The sequence below is a fragment of the Aphanomyces invadans genome, assembly GCF_000520115.1.
Source record: "Aphanomyces invadans strain NJM9701 unplaced genomic scaffold supercont1.1, whole genome shotgun sequence".
Lineage (NCBI taxonomy): Eukaryota > Oomycota > Saprolegniomycetes > Saprolegniales > Verrucalvaceae > Aphanomyces > Aphanomyces invadans.
This window is the reverse complement of record NW_008580146.1, coordinates 428,165-455,902: the sequence shown is the minus strand read 5'-3', so window position 1 is coordinate 455,902 and position 27,738 is coordinate 428,165. Positions and strand designations below refer to the sequence as shown.

The 27,738-nt window shown below is 54.9% G+C and overlaps 11 protein-coding genes across 18 annotated transcripts; 7 read left to right on the top strand and 4 right to left on the bottom strand.

The window, feature by feature from the left end:
• Positions 1–1,155: 1,155 nt before the first annotated feature.
• On the top strand, positions 1,156–2,797 carry H310_00136 (hypothetical protein). Its single transcript, XM_008862785.1, has 4 exons — positions 1,156–1,735; positions 1,779–1,845; positions 1,900–2,105; positions 2,160–2,797. Exons 1-4 carry the CDS (start codon positions 1,170–1,172, stop codon positions 2,692–2,694), a joined length of 1,374 nt encoding a protein of 457 aa, XP_008861007.1. The 5' UTR covers positions 1,156–1,169; the 3' UTR covers positions 2,695–2,797.
• Positions 2,798–2,840: 43 nt separating this feature from the next.
• Positions 2,841–3,361, bottom strand: H310_00135 (hypothetical protein; the record flags this gene model as incomplete). The annotated part of the gene is made up of 2 exons (XM_008862784.1): positions 2,841–3,242; positions 3,269–3,361. The coding sequence occupies 2 exons, from the start codon at positions 3,359–3,361 to the stop codon at positions 2,841–2,843; spliced, it is 495 nt and encodes a 164-aa protein (XP_008861006.1).
• A 480-nt stretch (positions 3,362–3,841) lies between these two features.
• H310_00134 (hypothetical protein) lies at positions 3,842–4,563 on the bottom strand. The gene is made up of 2 exons (XM_008862783.1): positions 4,223–4,563; positions 3,842–4,171 (listed from the first exon to the last, which is right to left on the bottom strand). Exons 1-2 carry the CDS (start codon positions 4,482–4,484, stop codon positions 3,900–3,902), a joined length of 534 nt encoding a protein of 177 aa, XP_008861005.1. The 5' UTR covers positions 4,485–4,563; the 3' UTR covers positions 3,842–3,899.
• Positions 4,564–5,310: 747 nt separating this feature from the next.
• On the top strand, positions 5,311–6,526 carry H310_00133 (hypothetical protein). The gene is made up of 2 exons (XM_008862782.1): positions 5,311–5,901; positions 5,951–6,526. The coding sequence occupies exons 1-2, from the start codon at positions 5,347–5,349 to the stop codon at positions 6,335–6,337; spliced, it is 942 nt and encodes a 313-aa protein (XP_008861004.1). The 5' UTR covers positions 5,311–5,346; the 3' UTR covers positions 6,338–6,526.
• A 137-nt stretch (positions 6,527–6,663) lies between these two features.
• Positions 6,664–8,741, bottom strand: H310_00132 (hypothetical protein). 4 transcript variants are annotated; one of them, XM_008862780.1, is made up of 5 exons: positions 8,423–8,741; positions 8,279–8,370; positions 7,999–8,228; positions 7,122–7,946; positions 6,664–7,070 (listed from the first exon to the last, which is right to left on the bottom strand). In XM_008862780.1, the coding sequence occupies exons 1-5, from the start codon at positions 8,442–8,444 to the stop codon at positions 6,752–6,754; spliced, it is 1,488 nt and encodes a 495-aa protein (XP_008861002.1). In that variant the 5' UTR covers positions 8,445–8,741; the 3' UTR covers positions 6,664–6,751. The 4 variants fall into 4 exon arrangements, with proteins under 4 accessions (XP_008861002.1, XP_008861003.1, XP_008861000.1 ...); XM_008862781.1 differs by having other exon boundaries at positions 7,999–8,031; XM_008862778.1 differs by having other exon boundaries at positions 8,279–8,741.
• A 350-nt stretch (positions 8,742–9,091) lies between these two features.
• H310_00131 lies at positions 9,092–10,175 on the top strand. 2 transcript variants are annotated; one of them, XM_008862777.1, is made up of 3 exons: positions 9,092–9,647; positions 9,699–9,910; positions 9,965–10,175. In XM_008862777.1, exons 1-3 carry the CDS (start codon positions 9,275–9,277, stop codon positions 9,986–9,988), a joined length of 609 nt encoding a protein of 202 aa, XP_008860999.1. In that variant the 5' UTR covers positions 9,092–9,274; the 3' UTR covers positions 9,989–10,175. The 2 variants fall into 2 exon arrangements, with proteins under 2 accessions (XP_008860999.1, XP_008860998.1); XM_008862776.1 differs by having other exon boundaries at positions 9,699–10,175.
• A 76-nt stretch (positions 10,176–10,251) lies between these two features.
• On the top strand, positions 10,252–13,946 carry H310_00130 (TKL/LISK/LISK-DD1 protein kinase). Of its 4 annotated transcripts, XM_008862774.1 has the most exons (7): positions 10,252–10,759; positions 10,814–10,933; positions 10,986–11,072; positions 11,129–11,293; positions 11,339–11,626; positions 11,688–11,735; positions 11,796–13,946. In XM_008862774.1, the coding sequence occupies exons 1-7, from the start codon at positions 10,304–10,306 to the stop codon at positions 12,093–12,095; spliced, it is 1,464 nt and encodes a 487-aa protein (XP_008860996.1). In that variant the 5' UTR covers positions 10,252–10,303; the 3' UTR covers positions 12,096–13,946. The 4 variants fall into 4 exon arrangements, with proteins under 4 accessions (XP_008860996.1, XP_008860995.1, XP_008860994.1 ...); XM_008862773.1 differs by having other exon boundaries at positions 11,339–11,735; XM_008862772.1 differs by having other exon boundaries at positions 11,129–11,626.
• Positions 13,795–14,729, top strand: H310_00129 (hypothetical protein). The gene has a single exon (XM_008862771.1). The coding sequence runs from the start codon at positions 14,348–14,350 to the stop codon at positions 14,720–14,722; it is 375 nt and encodes a 124-aa protein (XP_008860993.1). The 5' UTR covers positions 13,795–14,347; the 3' UTR covers positions 14,723–14,729.
• A 187-nt stretch (positions 14,730–14,916) lies between these two features.
• Positions 14,917–15,297, top strand: H310_00128 (hypothetical protein; the record flags this gene model as incomplete). The annotated part of the gene is made up of 1 exon (XM_008862770.1): positions 14,917–15,297. One exon carries the CDS (start codon positions 14,917–14,919, stop codon positions 15,295–15,297), a length of 381 nt encoding a protein of 126 aa, XP_008860992.1.
• Positions 15,298–15,764: 467 nt separating this feature from the next.
• Positions 15,765–21,276, top strand: H310_00127 (hypothetical protein). Its single transcript, XM_008862769.1, has one exon. It carries the CDS (start codon positions 15,793–15,795, stop codon positions 21,211–21,213), a length of 5,421 nt encoding a protein of 1,806 aa, XP_008860991.1. The 5' UTR covers positions 15,765–15,792; the 3' UTR covers positions 21,214–21,276.
• Positions 15,766–27,110, bottom strand: H310_00126 (hypothetical protein). Its single transcript, XM_008862768.1, has 10 exons — positions 26,108–27,110; positions 25,855–26,044; positions 25,057–25,804; positions 24,467–25,014; positions 23,959–24,416; positions 23,351–23,911; positions 22,783–23,307; positions 22,571–22,732; positions 22,233–22,520; positions 15,766–22,180 (listed from the first exon to the last, which is right to left on the bottom strand). The coding sequence occupies exons 1-10, from the start codon at positions 27,062–27,064 to the stop codon at positions 21,281–21,283; spliced, it is 5,337 nt and encodes a 1,778-aa protein (XP_008860990.1). The 5' UTR covers positions 27,065–27,110; the 3' UTR covers positions 15,766–21,280.
• Between the last annotated feature and the right edge of the window lie 628 nt (positions 27,111–27,738).

Sequence of the window (27,738 nt, the reverse complement as noted above, 5' to 3'; positions counted from 1 at the left end):
TGGCCAAAGTCATCACTATCGTGTTAGCAGGCCGGTGTGAGACGAACGAGCCGTTGGAAGGTACTTGACCGCCGGCCACATGCCAATCTTGCCGTCAAACATAACACCACGCTCAACACCGTATCTAGGTCTGGCTACTGCAGCCAAGAACATGGCCTTGGGCATAAAGGGCTTGCTCTTCCAGCTTTGTTGGTGGGGTTTCTCACCAAGAACATGGTAAACCTTTCTTCTGTCTTTATCGGCAATAAACCACTTCTCGTCTAGATGAACCACGTCCCACAAGTCGTCAAATTCAAATTGGGGGCCCACGAGAAAACCGGCTCCGCTGGCGGAATGCGCGACCGAAATTGATACGTTCTTGCTAGTTTTGAGGCGTACGAAGCGGCTTGATGCGGGTGAACTGGCGTTGCAGGGTCCCCTTTTGAAGACTGCGGTGGAGTGATCTCAGAGAGATGCCAGTAGCGGCAGAGATGTTCCGCATTGTGGATAGTACAGAGTCGGGTACGTTACTGACAAGTTCCGTTATTTTAACTTACGTGTAGATTGGCTTACGGCCGACGCGCCCCAATTTCGACGACATGTGAATTGTGCCTTGTTTGAAAGACATCCACAGTTTGGCCACGGTGGTGCGGTGCAATTGCATGATGCTGCCAGTCGCTGAGATTGCTCCACGGGCCAACTTTCCTGCAGGGATGTGCTGTTGTAGCAGTCGAATGACAGCGACCTTGTCGTCACGTTGTCGCGTGTGAGCTCCGGTTTGATGCGCGCCATGAAGTGTGCCGGTCCTGCTGTTTTGAACAATAACTTAATGATTTCGTATTATAATTCCGAGAGGGGATGGCGAAGTGATTTTGGGCAGGTAAATCTTCATTGCCCTTCGTTGCAGTCAACACACCCCCTATTCTCTTTCGAACATGATATTGCGCATCAAGTTTGGACAAGTAGTTATTCTTTTCGGGTCGCTCGAATTTTATATGTCGGAACAGAGGCAGTATTTTGCATTCCTTCACAAATGTATAGAATTTGAAAGTATATAGATTTTTGGTAGGTTCCCTATTCCGGAAGACAACTGTACAGTATCTTTCGTTACCTCGAAAATCCAAGGTTGCTGACTTGAGACATGACGATGAGGCTCAGGTTACGTAGTCCAGCTTGTCCGCACAATTCGCATGGCACATTCGTACCAGGCCATAGATTCTCATCGCAGTGTCCATTTTAGCCTGGTGAAGCGAATGCTACTGACAGCAGCCACACTGACACTTGTGTTGCTCGTGTCGTGGGTGGTGCCGCATCTGCAAACGGCCGACACCAGCCCTTATGAGAGGATCTTCCCATTGTCTACCAAAACGCCTTACGCCATGTCTGGCTTAGCCCACGAGCGACCACCGGATCCTGACGACGACTGGTCCACGTGCTCACTGGTCCAAATCAACGCCGTATATCGTCATGGAACACGATACCCCATGCGACGCGAGTACGCCAAGATGCACAGCACGTTGCTCGACCTACAAACTCGGTACATGGGCTCCATCCCGCCGTGGTTGCAAGCGTACACGTTTGGATATCCCGAAGAGTCGTCGGAGCTGTTGGCTCCTGCTGGGCGTCTCGAGATGGAAGGGCTCGGCCGGCGGGCACGTGCCTTGGCGGACCAGTACAATTTGACGTCCAAGTACTCGCGTGAAGCTTTCGTTTTCGAACACACCAGGGTACAACGCACGCTCGAGAGCGCGACAGCGTACGGAACCCGCCCCCCAGCACCAACCTCATGAGAGCTGTAGGTTTGCCGACTCTTACTTTGCAGACACGGCCCCCAACGTCACGTTCATGTGCCGACCTCAGGGACAAGTACTCTTTAGATTACGTTTACCTTGATTCGATGACGAACGTGGTTTGGCGCAGGACATCACTCTTCGATTCTTTGACAACTGCCCGAAGTACAAAGCATGGGTTCGCAAGAGCACGAATATGACGATACAGACCAAGGCGTTTGAAGAATCGAGTAGAGCCATCGCAATGGTCGGTCGGCTTCGCGACGCAGGGCTACACTTGCCGTCGGGCGCGGCGTTGACGTGGCAGGAACTCAATGCGATCTACACGGCATGCGCGTAGGACCGAATCGCCGTTGTTTCGCAGGATTCAATCATCTCACGCTGTTGTAGGTATGACGTTGCGCTGTTCAACCAGTCGCGCACGTGGTGCTCGCTGTTTTCGACGCAGGACTTGCTGCTCCTGGATTTCTACAGCGACTTGAAGAAGTTTTACCAGTGCGGTCCCGGGTTCAACATATCTGTGGCAATTGCTGCCCCACTCTTGTCCGACATGCTGGCCACGATCAAGGCATCCCATCTCACTGGATACTTTCGCTTTGCGCATGCAGAAACGGTGCTGCCGCTCGCGTGCTTGTTGGGCCTGTGCTTGTCGCCATCGCCTCTCACAGCGTCGTGGACCGAGACCGAGATCAATGGCCGGCACTTTAAAGTGTCGGGGCTTTCTCCATTCGCAGGCAATCTGGCCTTTCATGTGTACACCTGCGGCGGAAATGCACGTGACCGCGGGGATGTGCGCATCAAGGTATTGGTGAACGAAGTCGAAGTACCGTTGCCGTTTTGCAATGGCTATTGCACCGTCGAGGATTTGGAAGTCCACTTTCAGACTGCACTCCGCTTCGACTTTAAGGCCGAGTGTGAACTGTAGTGTTGGGCAATTCGACATGTCAGTTGGCACATAGCGCGAGATTCAAAGAGGAACGACCATGCTAACGTTTTTTTAACGAAGACACGATGGACACATACATTGCTTTAGCAAAAAGCTATTTCAATGATCCAACTACGGCAGGTGACTTAGATCATGTGGGCGCCTTCCGAAGGAATCGATTCGTAGTTGGAGCGGTGGCGGAGCTTCTTGGCCACTTTGAACGCGACGAAACCCAGAGCCGCCACGACGGCGGCGCCACCTACCGCCGCAAGTGCGTGGTGATGTTCGCCATTCACAATGGATTGCAAGGACAAGTTGCCGCTATGGTTGCCTTGATGAGGGTACGTAATGTCGTGGTCGCCGCCGGTCCCGTTCGACCAGTTTCCGTCGTGGAAAGAGAGTGTGCCGTTGCGTGTCACGTTGGCAGTCGCTTTGTGTTCGCCATGGTAGAAACCTCCGTGGGCAACACCACCGCCTACCTTGCCTTGCTCTTTCGCATGGTATTCTTCGCGATGCTGACCAAATTCATGGTGCTCTTCTTGGCCTTCCTTGTGCTCGCCATGACTGTACCCACCGTGCGCGACGGCCCCGCCAGCATGACGATGCTCTTCTCCGTGTTTATGGCCCGATTCGGCATGCTTGTGGGCTTCTTCATGATGCTTGTCATGCTCGTGATGAGCTTCCTCAGGATGAGAGTACCGAGGTCCCTCCCCGTGATGATCTCCCTGCCCAGCCATGGTAAAATGCGAAGTGTCGTTCATGATTCCCAACTGACTCGGCCAAATTGTACAGTAAAATTTGGGCTATTTCCTTATACTAGAATACCCGGCACTCGAACGAACTGTGCTTGCGTGAAGGTACTAGCGGCCAATATCACGACTCAAATTTGGTCTCGTACACCATGGCCACCTCTATGCATGAGTTAACGTTATGTGGCTTCAGGTGAACATCTACCATGCCGTTGTCTCTAGTGTATTCTGGCTTGTGTTGAACCTCTACCATTCGTACCACAAACTCCCAACAGCATAAAATAAAGGATTTTCTCGAAACACAAATCACCCCTTTTTTCCGGATACGTCAAGATCGTCAGGAATTTTCCGGAAGCGGTCAGGCGGGCACTTGGCTCTGCATGTCCCAAGACATGGCGTCGACATCGAACGAACGAGTTTGCAATTACATCGACATGGGATGCCCCCGGTAGAGTCTTAAATCAACGGTGTTGTTTCAGAGGGGATTGGGTGGTAGTTGGCGCGGCGGCCGTACTTCTTGACAATCTTAAACGCCACAAACCCCACCGCGGCAACGATGGCAACACCGCCCACCGTCGAAAGGGAGCTGTCGATTTGGGCTGGCTGGGGGAGCGCTTCCAACGACAACGAACCGCCGACAGGGAATTCGATTACTTGGTCCAGCGTGGCATTCACCAACTGGTGCGACGAGTTGTTTCCATGATGGGTCCAGGTGCCAGTCGCGTTGCCTGCAGGTGGTGTCATCAGCGTTGCTGCGCTAAATTTCAAAGTGGACTTACCAGGCTTTCGCAATTGCTTTGCAATTTGACGACGCTCTTTTTCAGCGCGTTCTTGTTCCTTGTGAGCGCGGTGGCGCTGGACTTCAGCACGCTTCTCGGCTTCCACGGCCTCCTCGTAGGCTTGCTTCGCCCTCTTCTCAGCTTCCTTGTAAGCTGCCTTAGCTCTTTCGATGGCTTGCTTGTAGGCTTCCTTCTCCTGCTTGTGCGCCACACTTTGCTGGTCGGCGGCGCCAGCGACGATTTCTTCTTCTGGGACAGACATGGCGAAATGCAAAATGTCGCCTGGCCCAAGCTGACTTGGATTCCTCCAAATGCATGCAAAAAAAGAACGTCCGAAAAAGTACACATTTGCGGTGAGTTTCACCTTGACAAGATTTGAGTCATGCGAAAGTTTGCTGGAGTACGACCGTTCAACGAGCCGGGCTATCGTGCCAGCGCACGAGATTGCGTTACGGCTACGGGGCATTGACTGCGCTCGACAACCATGCCGATGAGCCCCGCAGAGATTGCTTCTCCATCCTTCACAGGCAAGGAAGATATCCTAAATAGGAGCTGTTCTCCGTCGACACCTGTCGATGGGTGCACGGCCGGCCGCTCAGGTACAGTAAAATTCGTGGGCGAAGCAAACGCCACTGGAACGGCAAATGTGGAGCCAACGGAGATGTGTGGGCTTCGTGGTGGCACGTGGGGAAAGCGTCGTTTGACGTGGTTTCGTCAACGTATCCTAATTCGGATGCATGGTACGACACCGAATTTAAGGTTGGGGTTGACATCGGAGAGCCAACCAAACACATGTGCCATGGTTCCAGATGCGCGGGACCTTCGCGAGAGGCACTTGTGCTTGCGCCTGAGCTTGTAAAACACAACAACGAGGCGCCGACGCATGAAGAGGCATGAACCATCTTTTGCCGAAGATGCAGAATTCGTCGTGTTTGGATCACTGAACGAACAGCCTGCCAGCCTGCCCTTCAGCTCCGGTGAAATATTGCAGAAGTTAGAGTAGTAGTACTAATAGTAGAAGTTTGCAAGATACTCGAGGAGCATTCACGCTGTTAGTACATCGAACAATGGACAAGTAATACTACGAAGGAGTTTGGGGTGGAGTTGTTCGCAGAACGAGAGCGATGATGGAACTGAATCGACAGAGTATGCCGCCTGGGCAAGCCCCCGACGGCAGCACCGGCCCGATGGGACCCGACCAACTGTACCACCTCGTCCTGGAGCTGTCTGTTCCGGAACAGCGCGAAGGAGCACTGTTGGAACTGAGCAAGAAGCGCGAAGAGTTCCCTGAGTTGGCGCCGATCCTTTGGCATTCGTTCGGGACCGTTGCAGCTTTGCTTCAAGAGATCATTTCGATTTACCCGCTCTTGTCGCCGCCCCAGCTAACTGCACATGCGTCGAACAGGGTGTGCAATGCGCTGGCACTACTCCAGTGCGTTGCGTCGCACGCCGAGACGCGGACTCATTTCCTGAATGCCCACATCCCGCTCTACTTGTACCCGTTCCTGAATACCGTGAGCAAGAACCGACCGTTCGAGTACTTGCGACTGACGTCATTGGGGGTCATCGGCGCGTTGGTCAAGATCGACGACACGGACGTTATCAACTTCTTGCTTCAAACCGAGATCATTCCACTGTGCCTGCGCATCATGGAAGCGGGCAGCGAGCTGTCCAAGACGGTGAGTTCCGTCTTCCTCTCGTGTAATGACATGCACAACTGTGCCGTAGGTCGCAACGTTCATTGTGCAAAAGATTCTCCTCGACGAAATGGGCTTGACGTACATTTGCCACACCCCCGAGCGCTTTTACGCGGTCGGTTCCGTGTTGTCCAAGATGGTCACGATGCTGGTCGAAGCCCCGTCAACAAGATTGCTCAAGCACATCATCCGATGCTACCTCCGACTCTCGGACAACGCGCGTGCCAAGGACGCGTTGCGCCAGTGCCTTCCCGAAGTCTTGCAAAACCAAACTTTTGACGATGTGCTCAAGGAAGACCTGACGACTAGTCGATGGCTGTCCCAGCTGCTCTACAACCTCCACGACACGAGCAACACGAGTGGCAGCATCGGCATGAACCTGACCGGTCCATCGTCGGCGAGGTCGGAAGGCAGATAGACCGAAGAAAGCACAACACGTACGATTGTCCATCCACACGATAGTCTGTCAGCTCGCGACGGGCGAGGCAGCTCTGCCGCGGTGCCGCATGCATAACTCGTTCCAACTGGCCTTTCTACCTACAGACCGCTGTGCTCGTTGAGACATCCGCACGTTTGCTTCGACAACATGCAGTGTGTTGGATCTGCAGATGGGCTCCCTCATCTTTTCATCGAAGATGTCCCTCCATCGCCCGCGTATGGTGGCTGGAGCTACATCGCCGGTTACTTCGATGCGACGGCTTGTGTGGTGTGATCGTGCGATCGCAGCAAGTCGAGCCACGACAATTCAAGCGCCAAATTCGTTGTCATTGAGTCGTTCATTCACACAAGGGTTCTACAGGGCAATGGAGATCAACTCCCATGGTTTGCATGACTACAAGCTGTCGGCCGTGCGGTAGCTGCGGTTGGCATTCTTGGCCGCAGCATGCAACAGGTGGAGCATCCGGTCGTCCTCGGACAGCCGATGATGCGGCCGCACTTGCTGGGGGGTTGAAAAGTTGGACAAAACGGGGTTGCTTAAGAGCGACGGCGTCGACATACTGCGCGTCATGCGTCGGATTACGTCTTCTTCGACTTCTTCGTCGTCCATTTCCCCTTCTGACATCTTGACGGCAAGCATTCCCATCTCGTCCCAGTCAATGTGGTAGAGGAAGCCGGCCATCATGGCAAACTTGGCCAGCTCCCCGAGCACACTAGACATACACCCCCCCATCAGAACGCACTCTAGTGGCGGCGTCCTTTACCTGCCCCACCACAGCCCTGGCAGCCCGCCATTCCACACAACTCCAAATAGATACGCACACGGAAGGAGAATCGCCCACGAGCCGACACCAGTGATGCACACGAGCGTCGAGGCCAGGGACATGCCTTCGACAACGGCAGCAAGAACAAGATGCAGCCCCGACAGCGACACGGCAATGCAAAAGATTGGTAGCGCCACGTGAATGGTCGCTTGGAGGTCTGGGTCGGGCGTGAACGCGTCCACGATAGGGTATCGGAAGAGAAACACGACGAGGGCCGACCCGACACTGGCAAACGCGCCCAAGACGAACCCGACCCACATCGTGCGCTTGGCGCGGTCGGGCTGGTACGATCCGAGGAAGTTGGCGACGCGGACTTGTGTCGGGAGTCCAAAGCCCCAGTACACGCCAAAGACGAGGTTCCACAAGTTGTAAATGATACTGTTGGCCGACAAGACCGTTGGACCAAGGTACGATGCCAGCGACGTGGCAAACGAATACACCCATTCGTCCATTGCCATGTTGACCGTCATGCCCAGTGACAGGAGAAGAAATCGCTTGACGCGCTCGCGTTCGAGGCATTCCCACGTAAACCCGTACCAGGTTTTTTCGTGGTGCCTGCGAAAAAAGCAAGAGTACAAGATCAGCGCGAGTGGTTGAAAGATGGCGGCGGCAAACTGCGCGAGGGGCGACCCGATGAACCCAAGCCCGGGAAGCACTCCTTCGATGCCGTAGATCAGGACTTGGTTCGCGCCAATGCAGACGCCGACACTGAGCATGTTGATGACCGTTGCCGGTGTCACAATCTCTTGCGCTTGAAAGTATTGTCTATGAGAAGGGCATGTAATGAACGCTGAATGCAAGCGACCAAATGGCGTACCGAAGGGCGTAGTACACACACTGCGGCCAGATGCTGAGGGCAGAGTAACGGGAGTAAGTACTGGCATACCCGAGCACTTCAGCGTCGTCGCAGAGGTACACAAAGATGTGCTCGACGTAGAAGAACGAAATGCACACGGGAATGGAAAACATGGTGAGGAAAAAGATGCCCAATTGCAGCCAAATTCCAACCAATTCATAGTTTTGAGCCCCGTACGCTTGACCGCACAGCTACGATGCAACGTACATAACTACGCGACACTTCCGACAAAACTTCGTACCGTGCATAATGCGACAGCGAATCCATAGATGACGACCTGGACCCCCGAGATCCAAATGTTGGCCAACGCACTGCCGGCAAGCTCATTGCTGCCTAAATGGCCAAGGAATGCCGCGGATATCGTTGGAAGGGACGTTTGACACACCGTCACCAGGGACACCTTCCATGCCATCTTCCACACAGCGCGTGCTTCGTTCCAAAATGCTCGTCGCATTGCGCGAAACGATTTTTCCCGCGAGGGAGCTTCCAATGGCTTGACTTTGATCTCAGGCAGCAAGGCGCTATTTTCTGATGCACTTCGATACCGCAGATCCTCATCGTTTGACGTCATCATTCTTGCCTATCCACTTGATACACACAGAGAGCTCCTCCTGCTTCAATCAATTGGAAAGGAATAGGGACGTCGGACAGGGTAGTCGCCGCCGATGCTTTGCTGCCGCGATATCTTGCGAAAAGATATTCTGTTGAGGAAAGTGAGGTGGCCCACGCGTCCTCGACAATGTGATTGGTGAAACAATCTTTATCCGGACAATGTTGTCCGTTCTAACACTAATTGTAAATTGTTGTGGGTGGCGAAACATTATACCGGATATTTGATTGAGTCACGAAACTATTTGTTTCGCACGAGTTTCGGAATCCAGAAACTCGCGCATATTAGTCACTTGAGCTTTGTATTCAAGCCAAACTATCTTGCGAATAGTTCGAGATCACGCCAAATAAAGGTAAATACTTTTCCACTTCAATATTTCGAACGGCCAATATCCGGTTAAGTACACTGCTGACAGTGTACTGTGAACAAGTTCAACAAGAGGCAGCCGTGGCCCCGGCGACACCACTGCATGGGGCAAAACACACTCTGCATGCCACAGCAGCGCGAGTAAGCGCTGGCGCTTGCGATGCTTCCTTGCGGCCATCGCTCTTCTGCAGCTTGAACGGATAGAGGCAGTTACATGTAACGGTCACATTGCATTGTTCAACGCACTGAACCGTCGCGTCGATGGGCGCAGGCGCATCAGTGGAAGGAGGGAATGCGTCTCCAGCGCTAACGCCGCGAGTCATGGTTGCCATGCAAGCTAAGACAAGGCTGACTCCTGAGGAGCTGCAACTTCTTGGGGTGCATTTTCAGAGGTATCAGCTCCAAGACGGCCCAGCAGCAGCTATCAGCACGGACACCGTGAGTCTACCCACAGGCAGTATCGACCGCGTCAAGTTTCAGCAAGCGATGGGACTACCCGAAAAGGAATCCACCTACGCCGACCGCCTCTTCAACTTGATCGATGCAAACCACGACGGCCGCATCTCGTTTGAGGAGTTTGCGCTGAGTGTGTCGCTGCTGTCGACCAAGGCCACGCTTCACGAAAAAATTAAACGTAAAGTGCACCAACTCTATCTTTGCTGCGCATCTAACCCACCATCGACAGTATCGTTTGATATCCTCGACATGGACGGTGACGGCCAGATCGCCAAGGGGGAACTCGCCACGATGCTGCACATCACAACTACCGAGAACAACATCAAGTTAACGAAAGACCAGGTCGAGCTCATCGTGAACAAAACATTCGTTGAGCTTGGCGCGGACGGTGCCATCACGTTCGACAAGTACTCGAACCTCGTCGCAGCGAACGAAGGCATGGTGAGCCACTTGTCCGTGAACCTCGCGTACATGCTCAACGTGACGGGCGTACAGGCCTCTCTCCAAGCAACCGTGTAATCCTAGACTAGACACTTTACGAACGCGTTGTCGTGTTCACGCTTTCAGATTTTTGGCTTGGCCATTCTGGTCCATCAACGTGCCAGGGTGCCGTCGCGAGGATGCGATGTAGCTACCTATAGTCAATTTTCTCTCTATGAATAAATACAGAAGGCGCCATGCATTTTGGCCATCACTAGCTGCACTGAAGCGCAAACAGCCTCTCGACCTACTTTTGTGAACCTGGGATGGGATTCGACCTCAAGTTAATAATAGTTTCGACAACTTGGCCCAGCACAGTCGCAAAACGTGACGAAAGTCTTCGCCCCAGTCGCAATGACAACAAACCAAACCGACGACGGGACCATGAAGAAGGAGGTTCCAGCCATGGTAGCGGCCTTGACGCTCGATCAAGTCATTGGCCACGGAGCGTTCTCAACGGTGCACAAGGGCATGTACAACTCGACCATGCCCGTCGCAATCAAGCGCCAGAAAGTGACGCAGGCTTCGACGTACATCAACCGAGAGCTTGCCCTCCTCCAAGAGACCAACCATCCCCGCCTTGTTCAGCACATTGGGTCGTGCACATGTAACAACTTGACTCCGCCCGAAGTGTGGATCGTGTCCGAGTACATGGCCGGCGGCGACGTCGCCCAAATACTTGCGTTAAACCAGGAGACTCACGTGACGTGGGTCCAATGCATCCAAATCGCACTAGATGCAGCCCAGGCGCTGGCATATCTGCACGACCAAGGGATAATCCACCGTGACATCAAGTCGGCCAACTTGCTCGTACTCACTTATCGCTGTAGATCGTTTAACGCTAACGTGCTTTGAGCTCAATAGCTAGACGACAAGATGCGATGCAAGTTGGGCGACTTTGGAATGGCCCGACGAACTGAGACTGGCAGCCACCAGCCCAAGCGGCGCATGTCGCTGTGTGGCACAGATGCCTACATGGCCCCGGTAGAACATCACATGCATCCGACCCACAGGTTTGTTAACGCTACGGGTACAGGAAATGTACATAAGCGAAGAATACGACGAGCGCGCGGACGTGTTTAGCTTGGGCGTCGTGCTCATGGAGCTAGGTTGTCGTCAGCAGGTTCGCCTTGAGCCCAACAAATCTGTCATGTATGATGGACGTGGCTTGAACGACAGGCAAGCCACACGACTGGGTTCATGCAACGATGGCCTCAGACACAGTTCCGTGTCAACTTGGATGCGTTCCGGGCTCAAAAGTTGTCGACATGCCCACCGTCCCTTGCATTGCTGGCGGAATCGTGTGTGGCTTTTGAACCGGACGAGCGCCCCGTGGCCCGAGAGGTACAAAAGTCGTCGCGTTGCATGCTTGTATGCTCATGGAGCCAGGTGGTCGAGTGGTTGGAAGATCTGGCCGCGACGTACGTTCCACTAGCGGAAAGCTCGGCGACGAAGGTCGCACATCGAATTCCAACCACGAAACCCACGCAGCCTCCGACCATCCAAGGGACGCTCGAGCGAAAATCCCGCCGAGGATTCATTCGATGGTGGGCACCTACGAACGTTATCGTGGTCGACACGACACTGTCCGCGTTTCGATCGACAAAGGCGCTAGACGCGACCAAACACGGCCATGCAGATTTCACGCTAGACCTTCGCGCTTGCACATTGCACCATGTACATCGCTATGCTGTGTCGCATTCGAAACCTTTTGTTGCATGTGTATGTGCTGATGTAGCCGTCGCAGCGGCGATTCGTCCTCGTGGACGCCGCCGCCGCCGCCAAGGTGAGGGGTGCATTGCAAGTGGTGTCCACCCATTTTTCGAATGTTGAACAAGAGCGCTAGCACGAGTTTCAAGCATCGTCCGCTGAAGAGTGCCGCAAATGGGTGGCAGCACTCTGCACTATCATGGCGGCCCCGGCGACAGCGGCCACTGCACCGGCTGACAACGACGTGTCAACTTGGTTAGCCCGACTGGAATTGCCACAGTACGCAGCGTCGTTCCAAGCAAAAGGGTTCCACAGTCTGGCGTATTTGCGGGAGACAGGCCTGGTGGACGAGGATTTCTTCATGCTCGGGATCGATGACGCCCAACATCAAATGATCTTGGCTCGTGCCGCGTCCAACTTGCAAAACGCCGACTAGATATCACACACGTACAAATGCATCTTTACTTGGACGAACCAATCTGTTCTTTGACTGCTCGAAACGCTTTGGTCACGGCCATGAATGCAGACACTTTGTCGGGCGTGTCGAGCTTGGACTTGTCAGGATGAAGCTGGAGCACCATCGATCGGTACTGCTTCTTGACAACGTTAAAATTCGCTTTCGGGGGCACGCCGAGTACGCCAAAATAGTTGGAGTCGCGCCACATGCCGAGGATCCGCGCCGTAGACACTAAATTCGACCCTGTCACGCACGTCGTGTAGTCTGGGAGAGGCGCGACCTGTCCGTGGACAGACTTGTACAGCCGAGCACGCTGTCGAGCAGCCGCAAACATACTCTCTTGTTCAGTCCGCAGGTTTTGCTGCGTGCGGTATTCGCCATCCCAGCACGTGCAGTGGCCTTTGCACATGGAGCACCGCACACATGTCCACAGATGTGCGTGATCGCATTTTGGACACCCCATCGCTTGTTCTACCGACGCGACCAGATTGAACATGACACGTTCGCATGACGACATGATGGCGGCATGCGAAATCGTCCGGCGCTTCAGCGGCATGACCGATAATTTGCGGACAGGCAGCGGCACCACGTGGGAACTCGGTTTGGACGAAGCGGCCTGCGGACTTGGAGTCACAGACTCGACGACAACGGGGCCCTTGAATGGGGACGCTTGTGCAGCTGGTGGGGGCGGCGAACGTGGTGCAGTCGAGGGAATTGCACAAGCAACTGGGTTTGCAGGGGCTTCAGTCGGTTGCGGCAGCCACCGCGTAAATCGGGCCAGGTCCAATCCGGGCGGGACGAACCACGCTTTGGCTTCTGGATCCCATTCTGCGCCAAGTCCTTTAACGAGAAATTTTTGGGGATACGGACACTCCAAGTACTTGCGGTCAGCCGACACTTGGGGGGCGCGAGGCGTCCACCGCATGAACGGCTTCAAGTCTCGGCCGGCCGGAACAGCCCACAGCTTCTTTTCCGCGTCCCACAACGCTCCCAGCGATCGAGCTTGGTCACGTTCGACATAAGGACAGTCGAAGTACATGCTTTCGGTCGAGAGTTGAGGGGGAGATGCGGTTGGACTGCTTGGTTCTGGCAGGGATTCCACCGCTCGAAGTTGCGGTGACCATCGAGAAAACGGCGTGGTGTCCATGCCAGGCGGGACATACCATCCCTTCGCGTCCATATCAAACAGAGCCCCCATCTGCCGCACGACTCGACGGTCTGAAATCGAGCAATGCAGATACACGCGTTGGTCCGAGACCACTGGGTGGGTGGTGGGGCGACTGGCAGCAGTCGGCGACGACGGTTCGGCTAGGTTGTTTGTGATGTCGGACAGGGGTGTCATGGCAGAAGAGGCTCCCGTGTCCGCAGGCGTGGCAATTGAGTCCGAGATGTCGTCGATGGGTGTCGGATCATCGTCCTCCGTCAAGTCCACAAAGTTGTTCGCTGGCGGGGCGACATGCGACGGTGGCTGAAAACTATCCACAGCCTCGTCGTAGTCTTGGACAACCTTGTTGGGGTTGCCTTCGTTGTTGCTGTCGTTCGAAGTAATCGCAGCGCTGCGTAGGTGTGACGAGTGACCAAGTTGTTCGATCGCACGACCAATCCATTTGGACGCCTCGTGGTGGTGCTGCAATTGCGTCGCAAGCTCTTTCAGTCGCAGCTGAATCGTGTCCAAGCTCGGTGGCGGCTCGTGCACGGAGTGTGCTGCCGTCGAGTCGCGGGTGCTACGTTCGATCTTGTTCACCATTGTGAACGCAGGACTCCTGAGGTCGGCAAGCACGGTCGTTGTAACCCAGACATGCCACGACAACGATCGCTCGTGCTTGGCCAAGTCCTGCCTGATTGTATGCAGCTGGTCCATCATCTCTTGGGCGCCAGCGGGGTTGACCTCTTCGTCGAGGAGGACGTAGTGCCCTAGTTGGATGCGTTCACCGTGCTGGTGCATTCGTGCAATGGCAGCTGGGCTCATGAGATGTTGCACGGCATCTTGTAGATTGAACGACGACGCATACTTTTGCAGCCACTTGGACCGATGCGCAGTCGGGTCGAGATTGCAAGGCGATGGGATCGATGGCGGTGCTGAGCTTGGCCCGAGAACGAGGCCCAAAAACGTCGACTTCGACAGCGTTGCAGCGTGAGTTGCTGCAAAGGCACGCCACTCAGGCGTAGGCACGACTTGGCGCCAACGGTGCAAGATTTGTCGGCGGTGAAGCGCCAAAACGGTCCGGGCAATGGCCTTGAGCCCATTTGTGACCAAGTGGACTTGGCCAGGCACACTATCGATCAGCCTGGCCATCCACATGCACTGTTCCAAGTACGCAGCTTCGTCTTGGAGCTTGTCATACAAGGTGGTGTGTTCGTCGTTGATGGATGGCCGAGCGAGGTCGCAGAGTACTTCGGGACAACAATCTCGAGTGGCTCGCACTAGCGAGCTCATGTCTGGAAACGCCACAGTCACGTCATTGCCGAATGACCAGAGCGGTTTGGAAAGCGCAGCATGTGTGCGGGGAATCGAGTCGCTGCGCATGCGGCACAGGAAGGGTGCGACGGTGGTGCCAAACTTGGACGCGAGAAGAGAACTGGCGTACGTGTGGCTGCCGAGATAGTGGGCGGCCAGCGCAATATACTGGACCAACAAAGCCGCCTGAGACATATCGATGTGCCTCTCCGGTGAAGGCGGGTATGCTGACGAGTCGATCAGAGTGTGGACCCACTGGGAAATGCAATCATCAAGGGTTCTCATGTCTTGAGCGCTCAACACGAGCTTCTGGAGCTGATTCTCGTCCAAGTAGTCGAGCGAATGCAGCTGCAGAGGTCGGAGGTAAAAGTACGGGTCTTGGCAAGGTGGAACGCATTGACGCTTCGTTTCCGGTTCTACCGAGAACGATCGTGCAACGGGCGAGGCGAGTGTGATCGAGCGTTTATTTGTTGGACGTGGCGGTCGTGGAGTCTTCTGCAGCTTGTCCAGCGCCGCTGCTTTGAACGTCTCGATCTTTCGAACTTCCGTGGCTCGGTCGCGATCTCGCGCGAGCTTGCCCGCTACCGTGCATTGAAGGGTCATGGCAGCATTCGCAAGCCGGAAGTTTGCAGCCGCTTTGTCCACCTGCTGCTTCAACGCGGTGCACGCTGCGCTCGCAACTTCCTGTTGGCGTCCAGAGAATCGAAGATGACGTTCCAGTGAGTGAGTACGCTTCAGCACCGTCAAAGTCGAGGTGGACAAGTCGAGTGCACTCCCTGCAGCTCGAGCGTTAAAAAGGTCACTTGACAGTATCAACTTACGCTTTCGCTTCGACGTTCGAGGCGGTGGCGCATTGTACGCCGCTGCTTGCATCGACTCAAGCCGCGATGGCGACGACGTCGGGTCCATGGCCGCAGTGGCCCTGGGACAACAGTGACCGATGCCTTCTTTCGATTGGCTGAATTATCCGGATAGAGGCGGCAATAGTATCTGGAATTCTGGTGACCACGGAAACCTCCGTTCAGGCGCAGCCATGCTGACGGCGGCCCGCTCAGACTGGCACGTCCAATCTAACCGAGGAAACATGCGAGCTTTCTCGATGACTGCCGCAGATCAGCTTTGCTTTGGAGCTTGTCAGAAGCATAGCAGGGTGGCCGGAGGTTACGCATGAAACGTCAATACTTGAATTACCACGATCAACCAAACACTGGAGCTGCGATGGCCAAGATCGCGCCGACAGTAAATTCAGCTGCGATGCCCAAGATCGCGCAAACGGTAGATCCAGCGGTTGTGGGGAAACGTTCCGCGTCGACGTCACATCTATACGTGGTATCGCCGCGTACTGAACGACCAAGGACGACAGGGAAATCGAGTTGCGTGGGCTGCTCCGTCATCACATCACGGCGGCCAACCATCGAGATGCCTCCAGAAATGAACCCGCACCCGGCGTTAGCAAAAGCTACGACTTGGTTGGGCTACTTATATCTGGTCTGTACGATCATGAGCAGTTGGGTATCGCTGGGCTTCATGGCGCCATTCACAGAAAACGATCTGTGGTGGCCGCACTTTAACAGTACTGGGCTCCACACCTTCCTGGGAGAACTGTACTTGATCAAATTGACCACTGATGACCATGGTCAGTTTTCCCTCTTTGACGACAACGCGGCCCTGTCGAGAGACTACTCCGCCCCCACGACCAAGCTACTGCTAAGCCAGTCGTCTTGCCGCCGCATTTTGCTCCAAAACCTGTCCCTCGACATTGCCATCTCGACACTTCGGCGAAGCTCCTTCAGCGACAACATCGTCGTTGTGCCTCTACCATGCTGGCTCGACTTTGGACGACGGTTTGACATGGCCCACACAAGTGGCCGTCAAGAGCGATGCCACCGACGCATGAAATGGAACGGTGGGGTGTACTTGGAGTCACTGCTTCGCAACACCAGGACCAGCGACTGGATGAGCTCAGCTTACTTCAATGCCCTACAAATGACCGTGTTCGAGTCCGTGCACCAGCTCAACGAGTCGTGGGCAATTTCGTGGTTCACATCGCTTCAATTGCCGTGGCTGGATGCACCAGACGAAGCAACGTTGTGGCAGAAGCATGGGATATCCAGGTGGCAGCAACACCTTCAGAATCGGTTTCTTGAAGGCACGTTGGAAACGATTTCGATTGTGAATGGACTAGGCATTGCCCAAGTATTCACAGTGAGTGAGATTCCGGCGACACCCCGCGCACTCGGTTCGTGGTCGACCCAGTTTGCCTCGTGCGGCCTCGAGAATGACCTGAACACGTGCATGCTGACCAACACGACCTTGATTCGTGGCCTGTCCAACTCGTTTGAAGCCATGGGTTACGACTGGGACGTTTACTACAATGGGCCCAACATGACGGTGGGAAGCCAACTGATTCGGTCGTATCTAGGACCACTTGTCGCGATCGACATCACGCTCGTGCCGATTCCACAAATGCTACTTGGCATCGTGCGCGGGTTTCGTGAAACGGTGTGGTCATCGGCCCAATTCAACTTGATACGGCATGCCTCCACCACCCTGGACCCAGCCCCGCCGTCGTGGCTGGTAAACGGAACTACCTTCTATGGCGGAAACCCAATGTGCCCATTTGACAAGCCCAAGCCATTCGTTCAAGCGCCGTTCGGGTACTACGATGAGTGCGACCTCCAGGGGCCCCACGTGATGCCAGTAACTCCCCAAAGCTCCCTCTTTGCCTTGCTGGCACTTGACAAATATCGCGCGCTGTCGCTGGTACAGACAACGTGCTCGTCCTGCATTTCAGCGTCTGTGGCATGTGTGCAATACTTGCACAGCATTCTTGCCGCCTCAAACTCCGTCGACGCACCACTTGACTTAGCTGCGTCGTTTGATCAAGCAGCAACGCAACTCGTGGGGATTAAGTTCATCCAGTTTGCCAGAACAAGGGACCGTGATGCTGTTCTAACACAAACCATGGTGCAAAACCCGCCAGACTTGACGTGGACGTTCTTCGGGTGGGTTGCCATGTACGACTGGGTGAATGGACTGCGCGAGGTGTACACATTTGCCGGGGATAACGGGTTGGTGACACTCATGTCTCGGCCTCACGGCTACCTCGAGATGGCTGCCAACCCACTGGAGTTGCAAGCGCAAGCGTCCAAGTACGTCTGGTATGGTACAGTTTACGTGAGTGCCGTGCTTGGGTGCGTTGGCCTTGTGCTCGTTTTGTACGGTGCCAAGACGTGCTTTCAAGTCGAAGGACTCAACCTCTTTCAAGTGAATCGAATCATTGGTGGCGTGTGGATAGGCCGCCCCCTCCTCATGACCCGAGGGTTCACTGCTTTGACGATTCTCAACACGTGCTCGATGGCGTTTGTTGTGGATCGAGGAGTGTCCCGCCTCGTCTTGCGTCACCGTCCATGGTGGCAGAACTTTTTCTTGGCCAGTGAAGCCTGTTGGATCACGTACGCGCTCAACGATGGCCTCCTGCCGCTGACCCAGCGGTATTCCCATCTGTATGCGCCTGTCAGCGTCGCAGTCTCTTGGACGATCGTGTTTGTCCTGTCGATGCTGGACCCGTACGACGCGCAAGCCATGATCCACCGGAACTGCACGATCGTATCGTTCAAGCACGGTGTCGAGTGCTCGAATGGTGCAATTCACGTCGGTAGCTTGGCCACGTCGTCGCTGATGTTTTGGCTGGCGGTGGCCAGTGTCGTCGGTTCGTATACCGTCGTGCGATGCTTCATCGCCGTGTTTCCATCGTCCGCGCCTCGCAATCACGATAAACACGAGCTCATGCTGTTGCATGCGTCATCCGATGCATACTTTGCCCAACACAACCGTCAACTCGACGCGGTGGCGTGTGCGATGTCTGGGATTTTGCCAATTCGAAAGGTGCTGTTTGACATCACGTCGTGGTCGGTCCACCAAGAGACAGCGTTTGTCCAAGTCCAGTCGTCGTTCCAGCAAGTGCACTTGTCCATGGCGAATCTCGTTGCACAAACGGCGCGCCTGCCCACGATTCGCACCCGGGGGGGGCTCGGCCTCCTCATCATGATCCTCTCCGTAGCGTCCAGCTTCATATTCCTCAAGTTGTCCGACACGTCCATGCACAACGACAACTTGTGGGGCCACTTTACCCCCGCTACCCACGCATACATGTGCAACTGGTTCAATTTCTACCTCCAGCTCTCGCGCCACCTTGACGACGTTGTGATTGACGCCGGGACGCACGGACTCGTCATCGGGGCCATCCCAAACACGACTGTCCTGTCGTCGCAGCTCTACGCGGCATCCATTCAAGACGAAGTCAACTCACTTGTCAACGTGATTCAAGGGCTGCGTCGCATGGATGGGTGTCTCGTGCCGTGGATCGCGACTGCGTATTGCTTTGTCGATTTCAACCGGACATGGGAGATGGCCAACACACCAACACGGCAACAACGGTGCAACCAACGACATCGCGGCAATGGCGCAGTCTACTTGGAAGCAGTGCTGCGCAATGCCGAGTGGTCGCGTTTGTCGGTATGCTGGGGCGATGCTCTCGACGTTGGCATCTTCTCAACCATCAACACCTCCACCACGGGACTTGCGTGGATTGCAGCCGTCCAAGCGAATGCTTTGCCCGCCGAGGACGAAGCGCTGTTCTGGACAGCTCAACATATCTCGACGTTTACGACGCAATGGCAAAACTACAAACGCCTTGGAGTCGTGGAGTCCATCTTGACCAACAACGCTCTCGGCCGCATCCATCAGTGGACCCTGAAGCGATCGACAAGCTCGTTGCAACTTGCAGTCCAATCGTCGTTCAAGCTCCATTGGATGTTGGCGAATGACTTGATCGCCGTGGTTACCCCCAACACAACGTCTCCAATGGCGGGGCGATCCCTCGTCCGCACAAGTCCATCTTTTGCGTTTTCAAACAACACGCCCGACGCGGTTCTCATCCACCATGGCATCCTGGACGACAGCCTGCGGTGGGATCAAGCATTCATGTTATTCCAAACCACGATCGGCCCGTTCGGGTCGGTGGACACGAAGCGTGTTAGTCCGCCTCGGGCATTACGCCAAGTGTACCGCAACATTTCCGAGTCTGTCATGCTAGTGTTGCGGTCCCAAGTGATGGAGCACGACGACGAGATGAATGCGATCTACACGTTGTCGCCTCAGCCGACAGCGTGGGACGGTGCGGCCTTGTGGGGAGGCGATCTGCTTTGCGGACGCAATGTTGGTTCGTACAACCAACCTCTGCAGTTTTTCAGCTACCAGGGGTCGTGCGGGATCTACCTCGTAGACAAGCTGCATGTGACGTCGCCCATGGTGATGCATGCGTTGGTCGCGGCGGGGTTGCTCTTTTTGCCAACAATGCCGCCTATCTGGCAGCGAGACACGTACGACAGCTCGGTGTGCAAGTCGATGGTGCTTCGCAACATTGTCGTGTTGGAAATGTACTTGTCGCGATCGTTGCTTCACGTCCTTGTGGACATGGCGCAGCGCGTCAAAACGGCAATTCGCGACGACATTCAAATTCAGCTCGTGCAATACATTGCTCGTCCGAGTGCGTTGGATCGATTGGAGCTGTCGCAAGTAAACTTGTTTGACGGTGGCGAGACCGACTTGGAGTTCTTTTCGTGGTTGTACTTGTTTGAATGGGTTGAAGGCACGCGGGAGGTTGTCGCGTTTGAAGGGGACGTTGGTGGGCTGGTCACGCTGTCCGCAGAGGCATCTCTCGGCCAACACACTGTCAACTCGATGGAAATCCATGTCAACGTTTCCACGTACGGCCGGGCGTTGCTCCAATACTTCACGACGGTCCTGCTGGGCATTGCATGCGTCGTGACCGTCTACATCTTGTCCAGTCATGGGCTTGTGGAAGGAACCAACATGATTCAGTTCAACCGCATCGCGGGCCTCGTTTGGCTGGGCCGTCCGATGATGATTCTGCGCAGCGTCGCCGCCATCTCGTTGCTCGCAACAACCAATCTCGTGCTGTCCACGTCGCCCAATGGCCTCGTGTCCCAAATCATGCAAGAGCCGCAGACATGGTTGTCGACGGCCATTTCGTCGGGCGAGATCACGTGGCTTGTCTACGCCGTCAACGACACGTTTTCGATTGTGACGCAGCAGTATACGCCTACGTACTCGACCGCGAGCTGCGTCCTGTCTGTGCTTGGCACGCTCCTGTGGAGTTTCATTTCCCCCATCCAGGAAGTGGTGGTCGTGGATCGGGTGTGCGTCGTAACGTCGGTTGACTTTGACGTGTTGTGCATGAGCGGCTTGATTGGGATCGGGAGCCTGCACCGTGTGCTTGGTCTTGTTTTGCTCGCGTTTGGGTGCTGTGCCGTGTGCTTTGTCGTGCAGCGAATCCGCCAGCCGCACTTGGCCAAACTGCACAAAACCGAGTCGTGCTTGCTCCATTCGGCTGCGGACTTCGAGTTTGCCAAAGATCTGTGGCAGCACCGCGGCGTGTACTTTATGGACCCGGCGTCGGCCGCCCTCAATGGCGTCCTCGTGTTTCCGTGGATCAAATCGACGTACATTTTGGACATCAAGACATGGCGAACGTGCAAGCTCGACGAGGACAACATGCTTCGGAACCACAACGTGCCCAAGCACCTCGCGCACTGCATTCCGCTCGTCGAGTGACTGCCGCCGCACGAATAGAGCATGGAGAAACCGATGAATCATTAAACATGCATTCGATTCTATGTAGCTACTTGAGGAGGACAATGATCAAGTTCATGAACGGGCCGAGGAAGTACATGGCCGCCATGACGATGACGATGCACAGACAGCACATAAACTTGCGGCAGATTTTCGGTCCGAGCAGCTCGTTGAACACGTAGAACGGATTCATGCTAAACTTGAGGCGGCCAGCAGGGGGCGGTAAGAACGGACCGTTGTTCGGATCACTTCGACCGAACCCGACCGTTTGAATCTTCGCCTTGTCGATCGGGACGAGTTCCATGCTGATGCACACCGCACCCATCGGTTCCTTCACGTTCGTCTCGCGGTTCAGTCGTTCCATCTTGATCCACGTCGAGTCGGTGGGGTCCGTGTCCCACAGCCCGGTTGCCTCTTTGATCGACCGAATTGCGTCGTTGTCGCGCTGTTGCGCCGTCGTTTCCTTGGCCGTTTCCTTGGGTTTCGTGTCTTGGAACACTTGAAGCGGTGCTTTGAGTTGGCACACCTTCTTAAAGTGCGCCGACATGTCCAAGATGCCTTCGGCGATGCAGTCGTTCGAGGAAAAGATGTCCTTGTCCCACAACTGCATCTTGAAGTAGGGAAACTTGGAGTTGTGCTGCTTGTGGCCAAGCATGACGGGAAACTTCATGCGCCAGTTGAAGCTCGCTTTGCCCTTCTTGGCGCGCCAATGGATGTCCGTGTCTTGGTAGTCCGACCCTTCCAACTGACAGCGAACAAACAAGTCATTCATGTCGGTCAGCTCGTCAAAACTCGGCACTTCCTTGGTTTTCCAGATGACCACACGAAGTTCAAATTGGACGGGCGGGGGCAGAGCAATGTCCACGGGGGGATATACCGCTCCGTCCTTGGGCGACAAGATATCAATCCACATCTTCAAATGGCCCATGGGCGCCCGCGACGTAGGTACCTACGAATGGCGTTTGTCCTGTTGAAAATACACCAGAGAATTGCACACGTACGTAGAGGGTGCGTTGTTCGACAGGTTTTGGACCCCACCGCTCACTTGACTTGTAGTTCTCACCGAGCACTTGCCAATTCTTGTCGAAGAATCGGTCTTCCAGATCGATGTCGGTCGACCCGATGAGGTCGTCGCCACCGATCAAGTCAAAGTCGTACGCTTTCAAGTGCAACGTGGACGCGCCGGGAAAGTCGCAGTTGATTTCAAAAAGTTTGTAAAAATCTGGATCGACCACGTCGTCAATGTAGTTTTTCCGGTCATTGATCGTCGTCTTGCCGAGTTGGAGAACCTAGTTGAGGTCAGGATGAGAGAAGGTGTCGTGGCGACTGCGGGGTGCACCAGGTACGGGTCTGACTTGCCAGGCTTGCCATCAAAGCCCGGGTCCATTGGCTGGAACCCCTCGCCGTTCAAAATGTAGACTCGAACAATATACGGCTGTGGGTGGAGCAGTTTGGTCAGGTTGACGAGGGGTGGGTCGCTCTCTTTGAGCATCACACGAACCTACGACCAAGCGGCATGCAGTCCAGTGACTGTGACAGTGGCGACCGTACCAGGCCTTTAAAGATCCCGGCCACATGAAAGCTGCCATTGGATTCAGCTATCTTCGGCGCTTTGGAGCCAAACTTGAGTAGAGTCAGCAACGATTTCTTCTTCTTCTTCTGCCCCGACGTCAGTTGGTACGTTTCGAAGGGTTTAGTTTTCAAAACGTTGGCTTCGAGCTCTTCCGACAGATCGTCGCGGTTTTTCATGTACTTCTTGCGCTTTGTCTCGTACTCGTCGGCTCCACCGTCCTCGGCGTTGCTGTCGAGAGACGCTTGCGTTGTGAGTTGCGTTGACCGCATGCCAACTTCTGTCCACAGGGACGGGTTGTTGAGGTCCACTTGGACGTTCATGAGCTCCAACGCTCCAAACACGCCCGCGCCAATGTCTTTGGACTTTACGGATGCGCGTGGAAGGAGTGTTGCTGCTTCGGTGATATCCTCATCCTCTTCTTCTGCAACCTTTTCTTGAATATTGGCGAGGTCGAGTGACTGCGGTGGGATGTAGCCGTTGCCCCAGGGAAGCTTGGTCGACATCTACGACCACGTTATCGGCAAGAGGACCTTGGCCACGTCTTACGTTGATGCACGCGTTGCCGATTAGAGGGGTGTACCAGCCGCCCAACCGCGTGTCTTTGACTAGAATGTTCAACATGGGCGCAAAGAGCGAATCCTCGGGTAACTCGACTTCGCGGACAATCCGTTGGAGAAAGTTGGGGTTCGCGCCGGACGGTCGCTTGGACTTTTCCGTTTTCATTTCTTGGTTGGCATGCTCCGAGCTCCCCAAGTTGAATTCGATAAACGGCATTTGAATCGGCAAAAACTGGTACGGTTTCAAATCGCGAAGACCCAGCACGATGATCTCCAAATACGCAATGCGCGTTTTCGGGACAATTGACCGTGGCGGAGGAAGCACAGTGTCGGGCTGGTCCACCTTGACAACGACAACGGACGCAAGAATGTGGCCATCGGTGTCGCCTGCTTCTTGCTGCACCAGAGGATACCACTTGGGCTCTGGGTCCGGTCGGGTATCATCGATCGCGCGGACGTCCGACGACGTAATCGGGACAAAGGATGACCCAATGTAGTCGTCGGACGAACTACCGATACCAGCGTCCCAGTCCATCACTCGAAGGATAACCTGCATAAAAGGAGTCACGGTCCATGGTGAAGGACGAATCGATGTACCTGGGGGGAGTAGTGCAGCATGTCCTCCGGGGGCAAGTCGACGTCGAACGTGACTGTCTCGTACCACAATGGGTTGACCGTCTTCTTTTTCACGGACAGCTTGTGTTTTTCGCCATTGAAGCGCACCGTCACGTACGGGTCGGCGAGACCGTTGTCGTCCATTGCCGGCAAATTACGGCCCTGAAACACGTTGACGCGAACTTGGTACTTGAATCGCTGGGATAAGCGCTCAACGTTCGCGACTTCCTTCCACTTGGATTGTGTACTCGCCGCGGTGGTGTCCGTGCCGAAACCAAGGTTCAGCAAGATATTGCCCGGGAACACGTCGTCACCCAACGCGTCCACACTTGGGTCTTCTTTGAGCGCCACCCACGCTGGATCCTTGCCCATTCCCTCTTCCAGCAAATCCTTGGCCTTGAATCGGCGATACGAGATTTGTTTGCGACCCTGCAGCTTTCCTAAACACCAAGATGAGTCCCATCGCAACAGGACATGACTCGTGGCGCACCATCCGCTTTGCCCTTGCACAAGTACACGAAAATGTCAGGTATTTGCGTCACATCGGCTGGCAAGATCAACAGATCCGACTCGACCAACTGGTTCCACACGACCAGCCCCTTGTTGTTGTCCCGGCGCTCGAACTCGAGCTCGTTCAACCCGCACGTGATTAGGATTTGCATCTTGGAGTTTCGCGTGCCAGCGCCGGACAGGGACGCCATTTGAGGAATGTCCGTGCCGGTCCCCACAAACGCACGCAAACGGTACGCGGCAGTCGGCGGGTACAATTGCTTCGGCAATGGTGTGGCCTTGACTCGCTGGTTTACTTCCTCCAGCGACCGATCGTTGGGTCGAATGTCGAACGTGACAAGGATGCGACCACGGTAGTACGACCCCAGGTCGGGAAACGTGTTCATTTCGGACTTGGCTGTGTTTTCGCCAGGGATGACGCTCGACGTAAAGTTGAGCGGGGCCCCGTACAAATTGATCCACATTGGACCATACGTGCCCGACGCTGACGCGGCGCACATTTTTCGGATGAGCCGCAGCGACTGGTACCTAGTGACCTCGTCATGTTTCGCGCGACGGACGGAGGCTTACGAGTGAGCGACAACTTCGTCGCTGCCAATGCGATCCCAGTCCTTGACGGCGAGTGTGACCTTGTTGGCCAAACTCGGCTCGCGCAGGACAATCCACAGCTCGTCGTTGAACGCAGGACACAATTGGTTGCGCTCGCCTTTCTTCGTCTTGACGCGAGTGCGAATAGACTTGTTGCCGGCCAGAGACGCTTCAACGTATGCGTCAATTCCTTGCTTGAGTTTTTGGCCAAGTACGGTGACGCTGTCCATCGCGGGCAGCTCCTCCCCCACATGGACAGACACAACCAAGAACGACACTTCTTGCTTGATGCTGGACGGCATGATGACATTCTCCAAGCGAGAATCTTTCGGACCAAGCGGGGGAGGTGCGACAAACTTGTCGCCCGGCCCTACGACAGTGATCGATAGGCGAACGTAGCCTTGAATGCCGTCGATGCCAGGGGCAAGCAGCCCGACCCACGTCGTGCAGATTTGGTGGTTCATTTTCGCATAGATGAACGACACGTCAAACGACGTTTCGCCAATGAGCTCGGCGCGCTGCAACGTGTTGGCGTCCATGACGGTGATTTTGATCGCGCCCATTTCGACCTTGTCTTTGTCCACGTTACGAAAGGTGAAGATCAACACTTCGTCCCACACGGCGCTCAACGACTTGGACTTGGTCGAGGTGTTTTGCTTTTGCTCCATAACTTCGACGTACACGACCGGATCCGACGTCCCCGTCGCGTCTTTCGGAACCAAGTCCCGGGCTACGCCACACTTGCATGAAGCACCAAGGGCCGACGCAATGAGGACGAACCTTCAATGATGTGCACTTGCACAGCGTAGTCGCCAGATTTGATGTGAATGTCCTCAAGGACCTTGCGCTCTTCGTCGCGGGCCTTATCTCTTTCTTCTTGCTCCTTCTTGACCTCGTCCGGGGACTTGACTTGCTCTGGTTTGTTCTCGAACGCGTCAGCATCAATTCCTTCTTCGTCTTCGTCGCCCGCCTGTATCATATACGTATCGAGCCACATGATGTCGGGAATCTGGCGGGGCATTAAGGGACGTACATCGGGGACGCCCGTGATGGCGTTGGTGATCTTGTTGAACACATTCACGCGCTTTGCCTTGTTGGATGCGACGACAGCCGACACGTTGTCCGTGTACGTCCAATGCAGCGTGACTGTGAGGGTACCCAGGCCTTCCTTCTTGCGAAACTTCTTGTCCAAGAGTTCCAACGTTACCGTCTGCGGCGTGCCGTCCTGGAGCGTTTCGAGTGGCACCTTGGCCTGGCCCATGAAGTCGTTGAATGCAGTGTCAAAGTCCTCGACGACAAACTGGACGAACTGGTTTGGGTCGTCCACGGGAAGCTTGAAGCTCTCGTTCCACATGCAGCTCAGGGTCTTGTATTTCGTGGTCGTGTTGAGCTTGGTCTTGTTGCACGACACGATTACGAGCGGGTCGCTTGTCCCGCCAGAATCCATCGCTGGCAAACCTGTTGCACTCTCGACTTTCACATGGAGAAGGTTGGGAGGTCCAGTCGGAGCGGCGAGGGGTGCAATGGCGTGGTCGCTGGCACTCGGGGCGGTGGGAGGCGATACAGTCGTGCTCGCCGGTTCAAACACCACAAACAAATCGCCCGTCGCATGCTTCACCGAGCCAAACTTTGTCACGGGAAAGGATCGTTCAACGCGGCCAGAGATGAGGCACCTACGGACGTCGTCCATCGGGACGAGGACGCGGCCGAGGGCGACATTTTTCAAGAAATTTTTGTCGTAGAGCGTGAAACAGAGGAAATGCGCTGACCGCAAGTCCATGTCTTTGCCCAGGACGAACGACTCATTCCACAATGGATTGACAGTCTTTGGCACGTCCCGAGTCCTGTACGATTGAGTCTTGATCACATCTTCGTTGGACCGGAGCAGCGTCAGCTCTACAAACGGATCGGACGTTTTGTTGGATCCAAACCCATCGTTGCCCACAACGTGCACCGCGCGGACTACCGTCACACGGATCTCGTCCGACATGACGACCACCTTCGCAACAAACTGCTCAATTGTACGAACAATGAAGACCCACCACAATATGTTCGACGTCGAACAATATGCCCAGGACGTGGATTCTCGAATGGGACCGGTGTAGCTCCAAGTGAAATGGCGGCATGCAACTATCACGCCACTTACAGGACGTGACGTTGCCAGAATTGCCAGCACCAAGTCGGCGCGACATCCAGAGCCACATCCGGGCGGTGCCGTCGTTGCAAGTTCGAACGGACGACCTTTCGCACCATACGGTCAAGCCTCGGAACTTGAAAGCACCTCCTTTCGCGACAAAGGATTGCACAGCTATGTTGAGATTATGATATCCCATGAAATAAGTGGTGAGGGTGGAGTCCACGTCGTCGCCACATCCATGGATGTATTTCTCTTGCAATTGGTCATGCTTGATGCTGCTTCATGCAACATGGATCTTCCCAAGGAGTGCGTTTTCGACAGTTGCAATGCCTGTCCTCGCTAGAGCTCTCAAGCGAGTAGTCTGGGCTCTCGTACTGTGGGTAGGCATCAATCGATGAGCCTCATGGAAGTGCTAGTGGAAGCGTCCTCTTCAATTTCAACATCGACTATTTAGCCAATGAAATATCGTCATTCGATCCACTTGGCCGCTGATTGGTTAAATACATCGGATCTCGGCAAGTGCTTTG